Below are 13,866 nucleotides of genomic sequence, written 5' to 3'. Positions count from 1 at the left end.
CACAGAGTGGCAGGTTTGTCCTTTGTAGTAAAATCTATGACGCATATTTAATCATATTATTGATATCTATACATGTATTCATTATGCGCACACACACTTCATACTTCCATAACTTTCTGTTTCAGGGTTTCCAAATGGCACGCTTTAACCTGGCTCACAGCCGAACACGGGCCAAGGTGGAGATGACTATAGGGATCCTCAAATCTCGGTTTCAGTGTCTGCGTGGGCTCCGGGTTAGTCCAGAGAGGGCATGTGACATTATAGTGGCTTGTGTTGGGCTTCACAATATTGCCACTATAAGAGGAGAGAGCCACCCTCTTTGTATTGAGGAAGATGGCCCAGAGGAACATCTACAGATTTTACAGGCCAACAGAGACGGAAGACTTTTGAGAGACAGGATCTGTCAAAATTACTTTTATTAGTTTTTTTGCCAGGCACTTCATTTCTTTATTTCCTGAAAAAAAATAAATAAAGTAAAATTCAATAAAATGTTTTTTTTTTTTTTATGTTGCTTTATACATTCACACAGATATACATACACCCAACACTTTTATCATGCAACAGATTGTTCTGACAGAATATTCAGACAATTTCTCACCTTACGGCGATGCTCCAGTAATTCAATTTCAAGTGCTGCTTTTGTAACGAGGAGTCTTTTCTCTTCCATTTGAAGCTGTATAAGGTCCATCTCCATGTCACTTTTCCTTATTTGTTTTTGAAGATGGACCTTAAACAGCTCCTTTGCTGGCAACTAGGAAGGTGGAAAAAAATGTAAGAAATGAGATTGTTTGGTCAGACAATATAATTAAAATATGGACACCTGGACACAAATTGTTACCCTGCTTAGATTGTGTGCTGAGGATGAAGGACCCTCATCTGTGGGCAAATCCCTAGGTATGTACTGTGAAAGGACAATGACAGTTTGTTACTCTAATGCAAAAAGGGGCAATACATTATAATGGTATGCATCATACCTCAGTGGATCTACCAGCATTGTCCACTTCTGTCACAGCAGATGTGGTCTCTTCATCGTCATCTTCATCCCACAGGAAAAATATTCAAGTATACATTATCTGGCAAAAAAAAACAAAACCTAAAAGCAACTAAAGGTACCTGACAACAAATCACTTACAACTGTGACAGACTGTGTTCTTTCTGGAGGGTCCAATAATACAATTCGACTATCAGTGTCTATAAGAATAAACCCATAAAATTCTCAATATTATCAAAGGAAATAATACATGAAGAGCAACATGTCAGTCTAAAATCACAGTAGCCTATACATCATATGCAGTTCATATAGAGGTAAACTCACATTGCACCATATTTTCACCATCACTTGTGGTGCATGGTGTGTGTGTGATGAACTGCCCCCTGGAATGCCAGCAACCACTGGCCGCCCTTTATTAAGGGACAGAGCCAGCTCCTCAAATATTACCTTTTTGCAGAATGTTTTTGTGTTTCATTTTGGCTTGGCTTAAACTTCTTGCGGCTCCAGAAGGATTACACCTTATTAAATAAGAAACATACATTATTATTTTAAACTAAACACATAAATGGCAGCAAAAGTAAATGCTTTTATAGTGATATAACATTCAAAAGGATGTATAAATCATACTTCATTATAATAAAACGGGAGGCAATACCAAAGTTGTAATTTAATATACTCACGCATTTACTCTGTCGGTTATTTTTTGACAAGCCAGCTCTCTTGCTTTAGCTGATGCAGCTGTATTGCTTCTTTTTAATATTATTGGCTTTAACTCCTCATAAGCATGCATTAAAACCTCCAACTCCGCCTCTGTGAAATACGCTGCTCTCTTTTTTTCGCTTTGAGTTTCCATGGTGACTTGTGAAATCGGCGATCCATTGAAAATGTCTTTATATATGCACCGTGCACACGCATTAACTCTGGGTAACCAGTTGGAGGTTGATTAAACTAACTCTTCTCAGGTGTTTTGGAACCGACATACTCATGGTATGCCTGTTTGGGGTAAATCAACTCAGGTTATGATTTATCAAATGGTAAGTTAACCAAGCTTTCTGGAATACCCCCCTGGACTAGCCCAGATGTGTCGTGAGTCTGTTCTGGCCAAACAAGGTCTCTAAATGACCCAGACTCCTAATGAACGATAAGTCAAAAATAGGAAATATTATAGTTAATTAATGATCCAAATTTAAGTGAAATAAACTTAAACAGATTTAATCTTCTCAATGGGCAAAATACATATAAGCAGGCAGGCAGGCAGGACAAAAACCACGTAAGGACATCGACGATCGGACAACGTGAACTCAAAACACACAGGACTAAATACACAAGGAAATTGACTAAATTAACAGGGAGCAGGTGAAGACAAATATATAATTAACACGAAGGGAAGGTAGGGCACAGATAGCACATGGCACGAGACAAAAAACAATAACATAGTTCAGAGACGTGACATATCGCCCCACTCCCGGAAGGTGCGTCCTCGCATCGAAAAAACAAAACAAACGGGAGCTTGGGAGGAGGTTCCGGTGGAGGACAGCCCCCAGGAGGGGGTAGGCAGACAGGAGTCCAAGGAGGTGCAGACGGAGGGAGGAGCCAGGAGGAGTCCGGAGCAGGAGGAGATCCAGAGCCCAACCATGGTGGTCCACGGTGAAGCCGACAGAGGGAGGAGCCATGGGGCCGATCGACGGCGGCAGAGCAGGTGGTGAAGGAGACTGAGGAGGAGGCAGAGAGCCGAAGAGCCAGGGTGATGCCGAGGCGCTGGAGGTCCTAGGCGACGCCTCGGGCTTCGCCGACCGATGCTGAGACGGGGGACGGGAAGCACGCGGCAGAGCCAGAGCGACAGAGGACTGAGGTGGAGCCGGAGGGAAGGAGGAGCCTGACAGAGCCGGTGGGATGGAGGGATGAGGCGAAGCCGGAGGAGAGGAATTCTGAGGAGACGGATGGTCGACGACAGACCAAGGCGGAGCCGGAGGGACGATGGAGCCTGGTGGAGAGGAGGGAGCTAGGAGCCTAGGGGGAGCCGACGGGTCTACAAGCCGAGGTGCAATCCGGGACTCGGACGCGGGACCGTGAGGTGAGGGATCCTCCACCCACGACGGCGATGGAGACCGGCAGACCCGTGGCGAGTTCCAGATGGTGAGCTGAGGATGAGCGCAGGGGCTGCTGGGATCCATCGACGGCGTGTGGCAAGGGTGGGAGGGTGAGAAAACTTGAGGCGGCGCTGGCTGCGTGGGCACGGGCACTGGACGGAGCGCACGGGGCGAGGGCACTGGACAGAACACTCGTGGCGCGGGCGCTGGAACTGGACGGAGTACTCGGGGCGTGGGCACTGGAACTGGACAGAGCGCGGCCACTGGACGGAGAACCACTCTATAGACAGCACTCCCCCTCACCACTATTCAGGGGTTTTTATATGGTCGTCGTCACACTACCACATCACAGTAATATATGGTGGCCTCCTGTAATACCCTTGCTAAATGAGGGTCACAGGTGTAAGACAACAGATGTAAAATGCCAAAAACAGATGGGTTCTAAATAGTGAGGTTTTTAGCTTGGGTCTGACTGCAGTGATAATGGTAACTGAATTATATAAGATTTACTTTATATTTTGATTAACAAAAACTGCTTCAGTGACCAGTTGGCAGGCCGGTGGTTCCTTCTGCACGCAACAAGCCAATGCCTACCGAGGATCCTGCGCTTCCATCCAGAACATGGCTGGCAAGCTGCTGGAAGGGTCCCCCTTTCCTGAAGAACAGAATCTAGAGGCTCTGGTCGAAGGTTAATGCGCGCGTTGTTCTTTTCCTTGCGTTTCTTAAAAAAAAAAAAATCACTTATATTTATTAATCTTTTGCTATTCCAATTTTAATTCTGACCCTTCACATAATTTTTCTGACTCAATTTTTCAGGATTTTCTTCTTCTTCTTCTTCTTCTTTTTCTTCCGCTTATCCGGGGCCGGGTCGCGGGGGCAACAGTCTAAGCAGGGATGCCCAGACTTCCCTCTCCCAGACACTTCCTCCAGCTCTTCCGGGGACACCGAGGCGCTCCCAGGCCAGCCGAGAGACATAGTCTCTCCAGCGTGTCCTAGGTCTTCCCGGGGCCTCTTCCCGGTGGAACATGCCCGAACACCTCCCTTGGGAGGGCGTCCGGGAGGCATCCGAACAGATGCCCGAGCCACCTCAGCTGGCCTCTCTCGATGTGGAGGAGCAGCGGGTCTACTCCGAGCTCCTCCCGAGTGACTGAACTCCTCACCCTATCTCTAAGGGAGCGCCCAGCCACCCCTCACGAAGGAAACTCATTTCGACCGCTTGTATCCGGGATCTCATTCTTTCGGTCATGACCCAAAGCTCATGACCATAGGTGAGAGTAGGAACGAAGATCGACCGGTAATCGAGCTTCGCCTTGCGGCTCAGCTCTTTTTCACCATGACAGACCAGTACAGCGACTGCATTACTGCAGAAGCTGCACCGATCCGCCTGTCAATCTCTCGTTCCATCCTTCCCTCACTCGTGAACGAGACCCCAAGATACTTAAACTCCTCCACCTGGGGCAGGAGCTCCCCACCAACCTGAAGGGGGCAAGCCACCCTTGTCCGACTGAGGACCAAGGCCTCAGACTTGGAGGTGCTGATTTTCATCCCTGCCGCTTCACACTCAGCTGCAAACCGCCCCAGCACACACTGTAGGTCTTGGCCAGATGCAGCCAACAGAACAACATCATCAGCCTGAAAAAGCAGAGAAGCTATCCTGTGGTCACCAAACCAGACCCCCTCCCCCTGACTGCGCCTAGAAATCCTGTCCATAAAAATAATGAACAGGACCGGTGACAAAGGGCAGCCCTGTCGGAGTCCAACATGCACTGGAAACAAGTCTGACTTAATGCCGGCAATGCGAACCAAGCTCCTGCTCTGATCATACAGGATCGGACAGCCCTTAGCAAAGGGCCCCTTACCCCATATTCCCAGAGCACCCCCCACAGGACACCACGAGGAACCCGGTCGAATGCCTTCTCCAAATCCACAAAACACATGTAGACTGGTTGGGCAAACTCCCAGGAACCCTCCAGCATCCTGGAGAGGGTATAGAGCTGGTCCAGTGTTCCACGTCCCAGGGCGAAACCCGCATTGTTCCTCTTGAAGCCGAGGTTCAACTATCGGGCGGATTCTCCTCTCCAGTACCCTGGCATAGACTTTCCCAGGGAGGCTGAGAAGTGTGATCCCCCTATAGTTGGAGCACACCCTCCGGTCCCCCTTCTTGAAAAGAGGAACCACCACCCCCGTCTGCCAGTCCAGAGGCACTTTCCCCCGCGTCCACGCGATGCTGCAGAGGCGTGTCAGCCAAGACAGCCCCACAACATCCAGAGACCTGAGGTATTCGGGCGGATCTCGTCCACCCCTGGTGCCTTGCCACAGAGGAGCTTCTCAACCACCTCAGTGACCTCAGCTAGGGTAATGGTCGAGTCCCCCCCCGGATCCCCGGCCTCTGCTCCCTCAGTGGAAGACGTGTTGACGGGATTGAGGAGGTCCTCAAAGTATTCCTTCCACCGCCCCACAATATCCCCAGTCGAGGTTAGCAGGTTCCCATCAGCACTATATACGGTGTTGGCAGGGCACTGCTTTCCCTTTCTGAGGCGTCGGACGGTTTGCAGAACCTCTTTGAGGCCGTTCGATAGTCATTTTCCATGGCCTCCCGAACTCCTCCCAGACCCGAGTTTTTGCCTGCACAACCACCCGGCAGCAGTCCGCTTGGCCCACGGTACCTGTCAGCTGCTTCAGGGGTCCTCGGGCCAACCATGCCCGATAGGACTCCTTCTTCAGCTTGACGGCATCCCTTACTTCCGGTGTCCACCATCGGGTTCGGGGTTACCGCCACGACACGCACCGGAGACTTTACGGCCACAGCTCGGACGGCTGCGTCGACCAAAGAGGTAGAGAACATAGTCCATTCGGACTCAATGTCTCCAGCCTCCCTCGGGATCCGGTCAAAGTTCTGCCGGGCGGGGTTGAAGATCTCCTGACAGGGTCTCTGCCAAACGTTCCCAACAGACCCTCCGCGGTGCGTTTGGGCCTGCCAAGTCTGTCCGGCCTCCTCCCCCGCCAACGGATCCAACTCACCACCAGGTGGTGATCAGTTGACAGCTCCGCCCCTCTCTTCACCCGAGTGTCCAAGACATGCGGCCGGAGATCAGATGATACAACCACAAAGTCGATCATCGACCTCCGCCTAGGGTGTCCTGATGCCAGGTGTACTGGTGGACACCCTTATGCTTGAACATGGTGTTCGTTATGGACAGACCGTGCCTAGCACAGAATTCCAACAACAGAACACCACTCAGGTTTAGATCGGGGGGGCCGTTCCTCCCAATCACGCCCCTCCAGGTGTCACTAGCATCACCAACGTGAGCGTTGAAGTCCCCAGCAGGACGATAGAGTCCCGGTTGGAGCACTTTCCAGCACCCTCCCAAGGACTCCAAGAAGGCCGGGTACTCTACACTGCCATTCGGCCCGTGGCACAAATGACAGTGAGAGTCCTCCCCCAACCGAAGTCGCAGGGAGGCGACCCTCTTGTCCACCGGGTTAAACTCCAACACATGGCGGCTAAGCTGGGGAGCTATGAGCAAGCCCACACCAGCCTGCCGCCTCTCACTGCGGGCAACACCAGAGTAGTGAAGAGTCCAGCCCCTTTCGAGAAGATGGGTTCCAGAGTCCAAGCAGTGCGTGGAGGTGAGCCCGACTATCTCTAGCCGGTATCTCTCAACCTCACGCAACAACTCAGGCTCCTTCCCCCCCAGAGAGGTGACGTTCCATGTCCCTAAAACTAGATTCTGAGTCCAGGGGTTGGGTTGTCGAGGTCCCCGCCTTCGACTGCTACCCAAACCACAAGGCACCGGCCCCTTACGGTCCCTCCTGCAGGTGGTGGGCCCACGGGGGGATGGCCCCACGCCGCTGTTTCGGGCTGAGCCCGGCCGGGTCCCGTGGGGCAAGACCCGCCACCAGGCGCTCGCATGCCGGCCCCGGCCCCAGGCCTGGCTCCATGGCGGGGCCCGGCTGCGCCATACCGGCGACGTCGCGACTCCATTCCAGGTCTTTTCCATAAGGGTGTCATGGACCGCTCTTTGTCTGGCTTGTCACCTAGGACCTGTTTGCCATGGGAGACCCTACCAGGGCATATAGCCCCGGACAACCTAGCTCCTAGGGTCATTCAGGCACTCAAACCCCTCCACCACGTTAAGGTGGCGATCCTCGGAGGATTTCAGGATTTTAGTTATATTATATTTAAATGTAATTGCTGATCCCTTTAGTTGTGATTAAATTTGGATCATTATTTAACTATAATACTTCAAAGTTTCTACTTATCGTTCGTTAGGAGTCTGGGTCGCTTAGAGACCTTGTTTGGCCAGAACAGACTCACGACACATCTGTGCTAGTCAGGTCTTAGTCAGAGGCTACTCCGTAGATCGCTTTCCTTAATGTAGCCATCTCCTCGATAGACTCAAAAAGAGTAATTTTTTATGCGTTCCCTAAGTAATAGCATGCTAAGCCAGTTTGGTGGCCAGAAGTCAAGATCTCAAGACGGCTTCATCCATCGTTGACTCACCCTAGCACGCCAACAATACGGAAAACCTCAGAAGTCACTAACCTACTAGAAAAGTTATTTCAGACAATATTATAAGTTAACCAAGATTAACATTTATTTTGCCAGGCAAGAACAGTTTGCAAATTGGTATAATTGATAAACATTTGCACAACTGTTCAGCAGTACAAAAATAACACAAAACAAAATAAAACAAACTTAAAAGGTCAGTATACCTGGGGGGTATTCCAGAAAGCAGGTTATGTGACATACCTGGGTATGTTTAAGGGTAAGTTCGTGGATAACCTCAACTTTCAGTTCCAAAAACGGAGGTAACTTTCTGGGTATGTATGTAACCATAACAACTGACTCTCTGAAGATAACCTGCTCGGGAGCAGGTTATGTTTCAGAGTAACTTCGTTTCAGAAGGTTGGTGAGCATGGCGTGCCCTTTTGAGGAGGATCCTGTGGACGTAGAAGCACAAATTATACGAGTTTTTTTCATCGGGAGAGGGATATAAGACCACGTATTGACGTGTTTGCATACCCCAATGAATATTTTTCAAAAGATTCCTTAGTTTAAGACGTCTTTTAAAACCGCATGTCGTAAATGTGACAAACCGCGGTTCTGCGCTTAGCATAGAAAACATTCTGTGCACAGCACTTTGGTTTTTTGCGTCTGGCCATTTTTTGTACAGTGTGGGCGATTCGGAGCATGTGGGAAAGGCAACTGTGTGTCGAGCCGTTCGTTCAGTATGTCTGGCACTTAAACAGTTCTTACCCACGTTTGTACAGTTCCCTGGCCATAAACCTCTGCTTGTTATTAAAGACGAATTCCACAGAGTGGCAGGTTTGTCCTTTGTAGTAAAATCTATGACGCATATTTAATCATATTATTGATATCTATACATGTATTCATTATGCACACACACACTTCATACTTCCATAACTTTCTGTTTCAGGGTTTCCAAATGTAATTGGGTGCATTGATGGCACTCGCATTCCTTTTAAAGCTCCATCAATAAATGAGGGAGACTATGTTAATAGGAAATCTGTTCATAGTATCAATGTGCAGGTAACAACTTAACTTTTTTCCCTTCTTAAAATCATGAAAGTCTACTTTTTCCACTACATAGGTAATATGTGAGGCAACCCAAATAATTACCAATGTCGAGGCAAAATGGCCAGGATTTGTGCATGATGCCAAAATTTTCCGCGAGTCATCATTATGCCAGGCATTTCAGCAGGGTATGTTTTACTTTATACAATTTTTTTTTCCTTTTTACTATATTTGTGTTGTACACTTCAATCATTACAGGACAGTACAATGGTTACTTGCTGGTGGACAGAGGATACCCTTGTCTGCCCTGTTTAATGACACCCTACCCTGAACCTGAGCCTGGACCACAGACACGCTTTAACCTGGCTCACAGCCGAACACGGGCCGAGGTGGAGATGACTATAGGGATCCTCAAATCTCGGTTTCAGTGTCTGCGTGGGCTCCGGGTTAGTCCAGAGAGGGCATGTGACATTATAGTGGCTTGTGTTGTGCTTCACAATATTGCCAGTATAAGAGGAGAGAGCCACCCTCCTTGTATTGAGGAAGATGGCCCAGAGGAACATCTACAGATTTTACAGGCCAACAGAGATGGAAGACTTTTGAGAGACAGGATCTGTCAAAATTACTTTTATTAGTTTTTTTGCACTGGTCTGCCAGGCACTTCATTTCTTTATTTCCTGAAAAAAAATAAAAGTACAATTCAATAAAATGTTGTTTTTTTTTATGTTGCTTTATACATACACACAGATATATACATATATACATACACCCAACACCTTTATCATGCAACAGATTGTTCTGACAGAATATTCAGACAAGTTCTCATCTTAAGGCGATGCTCCAGTAATTCAATTTCAAGTGCTGCTTTTTTAACGAGGAGCCTTTTCTCTTCCATTTGAAGCTGTATAAGGTCCATCTCCATGTCACTTTTCCTTATTTGTTTTTGAAGATGGACCTTATACAGCTCCTTTGCTGGCAACTAGGAAGGTGGACACAATTTAATAAATGAGATTGTTTGGTCAGACAATATAATTAAAATATGGACACTTTAATGCAAAAAGGGGCAATACATTATAATGGTATGCATAATACCTCAGTGGATCTACCAGCATTGTCCACTTCTGTCACAGCAGATGTGGTCTCTTCATCGTCATCCTACAGGAAAAATATTCAAGTATACATTATCTGACAAAAAAAAAACAAAACCTAAAAGCAACTAAAGGTACCTGACAACAAATCACTTACAACCGAGACAGACTGTGTTCTTTCTGGAGAGTCCAATAATACAATCCATCCATCAGTTTCTATAAGAACACACAACCCATAAAATTCTCAATATTATCAAAGAAAATAATACATGAAAACAGTAACATGTCACTCTAAGATCACAGTAGCCTATACATCATATGCAGTTAAATAAAATAAGCCTACATAAAACATTTATCTTGTTAAAAGAGCCTTTAGTGACAGAGAGTGACAGAGATAGTCATTTATTAGGACAAAAATTAAAACAAATCATAGAGGTAAACTCACATTGCACCATTTTTTCACCATCACTTGTGGTGCATGCTGTGTGTGATGAACTGCCCCCTGGATGCTCTTTATTAAGGGGAGCCAGCTCCTCAGATGGGGTGAGAGGAGGTGGTGGTGGGCTTCAGTCTTCTTTCTATTAGCTACATGACAGAATGAATATACTAAATCCTGTTATAATAATAGTTCAGTAATTGTGTAATCAAATATTACCTTTTTGCAGAATGTTTTTGTGTTTCATTTTGACTTGGCTTAAACTTCTTGCGGCTCCAGAAGGATTACACCTTATTAAATAAAAACATACATTATTATTTTAAACTAAACAAATAAATGGCAGCAAAAGTAAATGCTTTCATAGTGATATAACATTCAAAAGGATGTATAAATCATACTTCATTATTTTGCATTATAATAAAACGGGAGCCAAATTTGTAATTTAATATACTCACGCATTTACTCTATCGGTTATTTTTTTGCCAAGCCAACTCTCTCGCTTTCGCTGATGCAGCTGTATTGCTTCTTTTTAATATTATTGGCTTAAACTCCTCATAAGCGTGCATTAAAACCTCCAACTCAACCTCTGTGAAATACGCCGCTCTCTTTTTTTTCGCTTTGAGTTTCCATGGTGACTCGTGAAATCGGCGATCCATTGAAAATGTCTTTCTACATGCACCGTGCACACGCATTAACTCTGGGTAACCAGTTGGAGGTTGATTTAACTAACTCTTTTCAGGTGTTTTGGAACCGACATACTCATGGTATGCCTGTTTGGGGTAAATCAACCCAGAGGTTATGATTTATCAAATGGTAAGTTAACCAAGCTTTTTGGAATACCCCCCAGGTCTTTAAAAAGTACATAGTGTGGGGTATGTGGACACACATTACACTATGGGCCGATCTGGCTACAGAATCGCGCCTTGTTGTGTTTTGTCACTTTCCTTATATACTCAGACCAGACAAAGAGATACCAAATGTAGTTGTAAAAACCTTTTGGTGTTTAGGTTCCCGTGCTCCAGTGTCACACCTGGCTGGAACACTTTCAGAGACCTAAAAGGAGGACACACCTCCTTCTCAACAGAACACAGTTCTATCAAGTTCTTAATCTTCTCCATAATATAAGTGATTACTCTGAAATTGAGACCCATTTACCAAACGCACACTGAGACCTTTCAAATGAGACCAAACATGAAAGTGAAGAACAATAGGTTCATAAGACACATGACATATAATGTCTTATTCTTAATGAACTTTAAACCAAGTCTTTTGGGCAGAAGGAGGGGGGTGGGGGGGTTGTTTACTGTCTTTTTGAAATGCATATACAGGTTTTGATTCACCTTTTTACAGTCACACCTTGGGGCATACAGGTGCACATCAAATAAATTAGAATATTGTGGAAAAGTTCATTTATTCAATTAATTCAACTCAAATTGTGAAACCTGTGGTCCTCTTTTCAGATGAAAGCAAGATGTGTATTTCATTTGGAAGCCAATGACCTAGAGTCTGGGGGAAGAGTGGAGAAGCTACTTGAAGTTACTTGAAGTCCAGTGTTAAGTTTCCACAGTCTTGTTCCATTGTGTTTTTTTGAAAATCAATGTCACTGCACCCATTTACCAAACACTGTCAAAGAAATCTGGGCTTCCGTAGCACCTCAGCAGTGCCACAAACCTGACCTAGTCTTAAAAACAGTCAGTCAGTCTAAAATCACTAACTATATTGCGCAATAAAAAAGATGTTTTGTCTTTGAATTGAGCTTGCCCTCACCTATTTTTCTTAATTAAAAAAGTAAAAATTGCCTGCAAAAATTAAAGGTACCCTATTTAAAAAGTAGGGTTGTAATTCTTTTAAAAGGTCATACTGGTCATTTCTCTCTGTAAAAGCATAAATATTTAATACATTAAAGTCTTGCTTAGAAATAACAGATTAACCAAAATCACCTGTTCGTTACTGAAAACTCACCAATAGCTATGGGGTCTTTACAAGGATGACTACTTCATCTGCCTTGTTTAGATTGGGCCCACTACAAAGGGATGGTCCATGTGTCCACATTTCCTCCCATTTCCTATAATGATTAAAAAAAGGTAGTGCACATCCTTGTAATAAGAATAAATCTGAGGGGTGATTGCTTTGTTATGCCCCAAGACTTATATTACTCTTTATTATTGTGAACATTTTGAATCTGTATGTATGAAATTGTAGCTCAGTGCTCAACAGCCTGCTGGGAAGTGCAATTTTCACCTGTTTTCCTCTGTTTCTCAATGTCCTCTGGTAGGAGTCTAATCAATATCACCTGTCCCTCATTAAAGCTGTGAAGAGGTACATCAGAGTTCATTAGAGAGCTCTTGCCCTGTCTGTTTTCCCAGTTTTAGTGGAAGGTTGTGTGCTCTGAGCTTTAGTGTTCCAAGAAAGCTTTTTTTTACTGGCTGTCGTGACCGTCTGGAGTAGTCTTTTGTTTCTTTTGTCTGCAGATGCAGTACGGAGGTGGGTCCCGTTTTTTTTATCGTTTTATCAACACCCGCTTTCTCTCCGGTTTTGCTATTTGTTATAGGAAGTCAGGGAAGGGCCATGTTATTTTATTGAACTTTGTTTGTTAGATAAGAGAAAGAAGTTCTAACTTGGATAGTTTTCTCTTTTTGTTTCTTGCTACCTTTTTTCTTTTGAATTATTTGTACTGTTTACACATTTGTAAGGCCGACACTTTCACTTACTTATGTTTTCGTACACCTTTTAATGGTATATGCTACTTTTCCTGTCACCCCTAGAATAAAAGTACTTCACTTTTTAATTGTTGTGTTCCCTATCAATGCACTGATTTGTGATTTTGCACTCCTTACATTTTTTAGAGTGGACATTATGTATGACATCAACAATAATCTTGTGAGAAGTTGTATGTATGTATGTATGTATAATGATGTTTTCAGTGTGCAGCTTTTGTCAACTATTATAAATGTATGTAAATGCAGTGTGGTTGATAAGCACCAAGAAGAACTTGCTGAGAATCCTAAGATTCAGAATCGCTGGGCTAAGATTATGCTGAGAGATTCCCTCAAATATCCATCGTCCTGGAAGCTAACATTGACCGATGTACATACGGACAATAAGGATTTGAAAATCATATCTTTTAAGGACATGTGGGAGCTCTACAGTCCGCATTCTGCAGTCAGAGGGATCTGATCAAGAAGGCACACAGCTCTGTCTCCCGGTGGCTGCATACAACTGTAACACACATCACCAGTGTTCAGATGAAAACATTCAGAAAGTACATTCATGACAAGAGAGACCAAGTAAGTCACCAAATTTATGAAAAGTGTATTTTATTAAAGTATAACATACAAAATGTATAAACTCATAAAGGTCAGTACTGGTGCTCTGAAGAAGCAACGGGAGCAATATCTATTGGGCGATATTTAATGTGCGTCTTGTCAGTAAAGCCAGTTCTGCAATCGGAGGTAAATGCCATTTAGGTGATTTCACATTCAGATGTTGTTCACTGACGAGCTGTGCAAAATAAAATGTAATTATCAGCAATTTTACAGTATTCATTTTCATGTAAACGCATTAATGGTTCAAATAACAATGTGCTACTGTAATTGCAGGTTCGTCACATTTGCAGCGTGTATAGGACCATACCGAACACCATGGTAGCAAATTCAAGAGAACCACATAGAAGACTTTCTCCACATGAAGGATCTGTATAACACTATGCTGATAAGGCTGGC

The 13,866-nt window shown here is 45.0% G+C and overlaps 1 protein-coding gene across 1 annotated transcript; it reads left to right on the top strand.

Moving 5' to 3' along the window:
- The first annotated feature begins 3,702 nt into the window (after positions 1-3,702).
- Positions 3,703-13,321, top strand: LOC122342354 (putative nuclease HARBI1). The gene is made up of 6 exons (XM_043236135.1): positions 3,703-3,769; positions 8,523-8,635; positions 8,697-8,808; positions 8,879-9,198; positions 12,420-12,463; positions 13,111-13,321. The coding sequence occupies exons 1-6, from the start codon at positions 3,703-3,705 to the stop codon at positions 13,319-13,321; spliced, it is 867 nt and encodes a 288-aa protein (XP_043092070.1).
- Positions 13,322-13,866: the final 545 nt, after the last annotated feature.

This window comes from Puntigrus tetrazona, chromosome 4, assembly GCF_018831695.1.
Source record: "Puntigrus tetrazona isolate hp1 chromosome 4, ASM1883169v1, whole genome shotgun sequence".
In the NCBI taxonomy this organism is placed as follows: Eukaryota; Metazoa; Chordata; class Actinopteri; order Cypriniformes; family Cyprinidae; genus Puntigrus; species Puntigrus tetrazona.
This window is presented reverse-complemented; position numbering and strand designations above follow the sequence as displayed.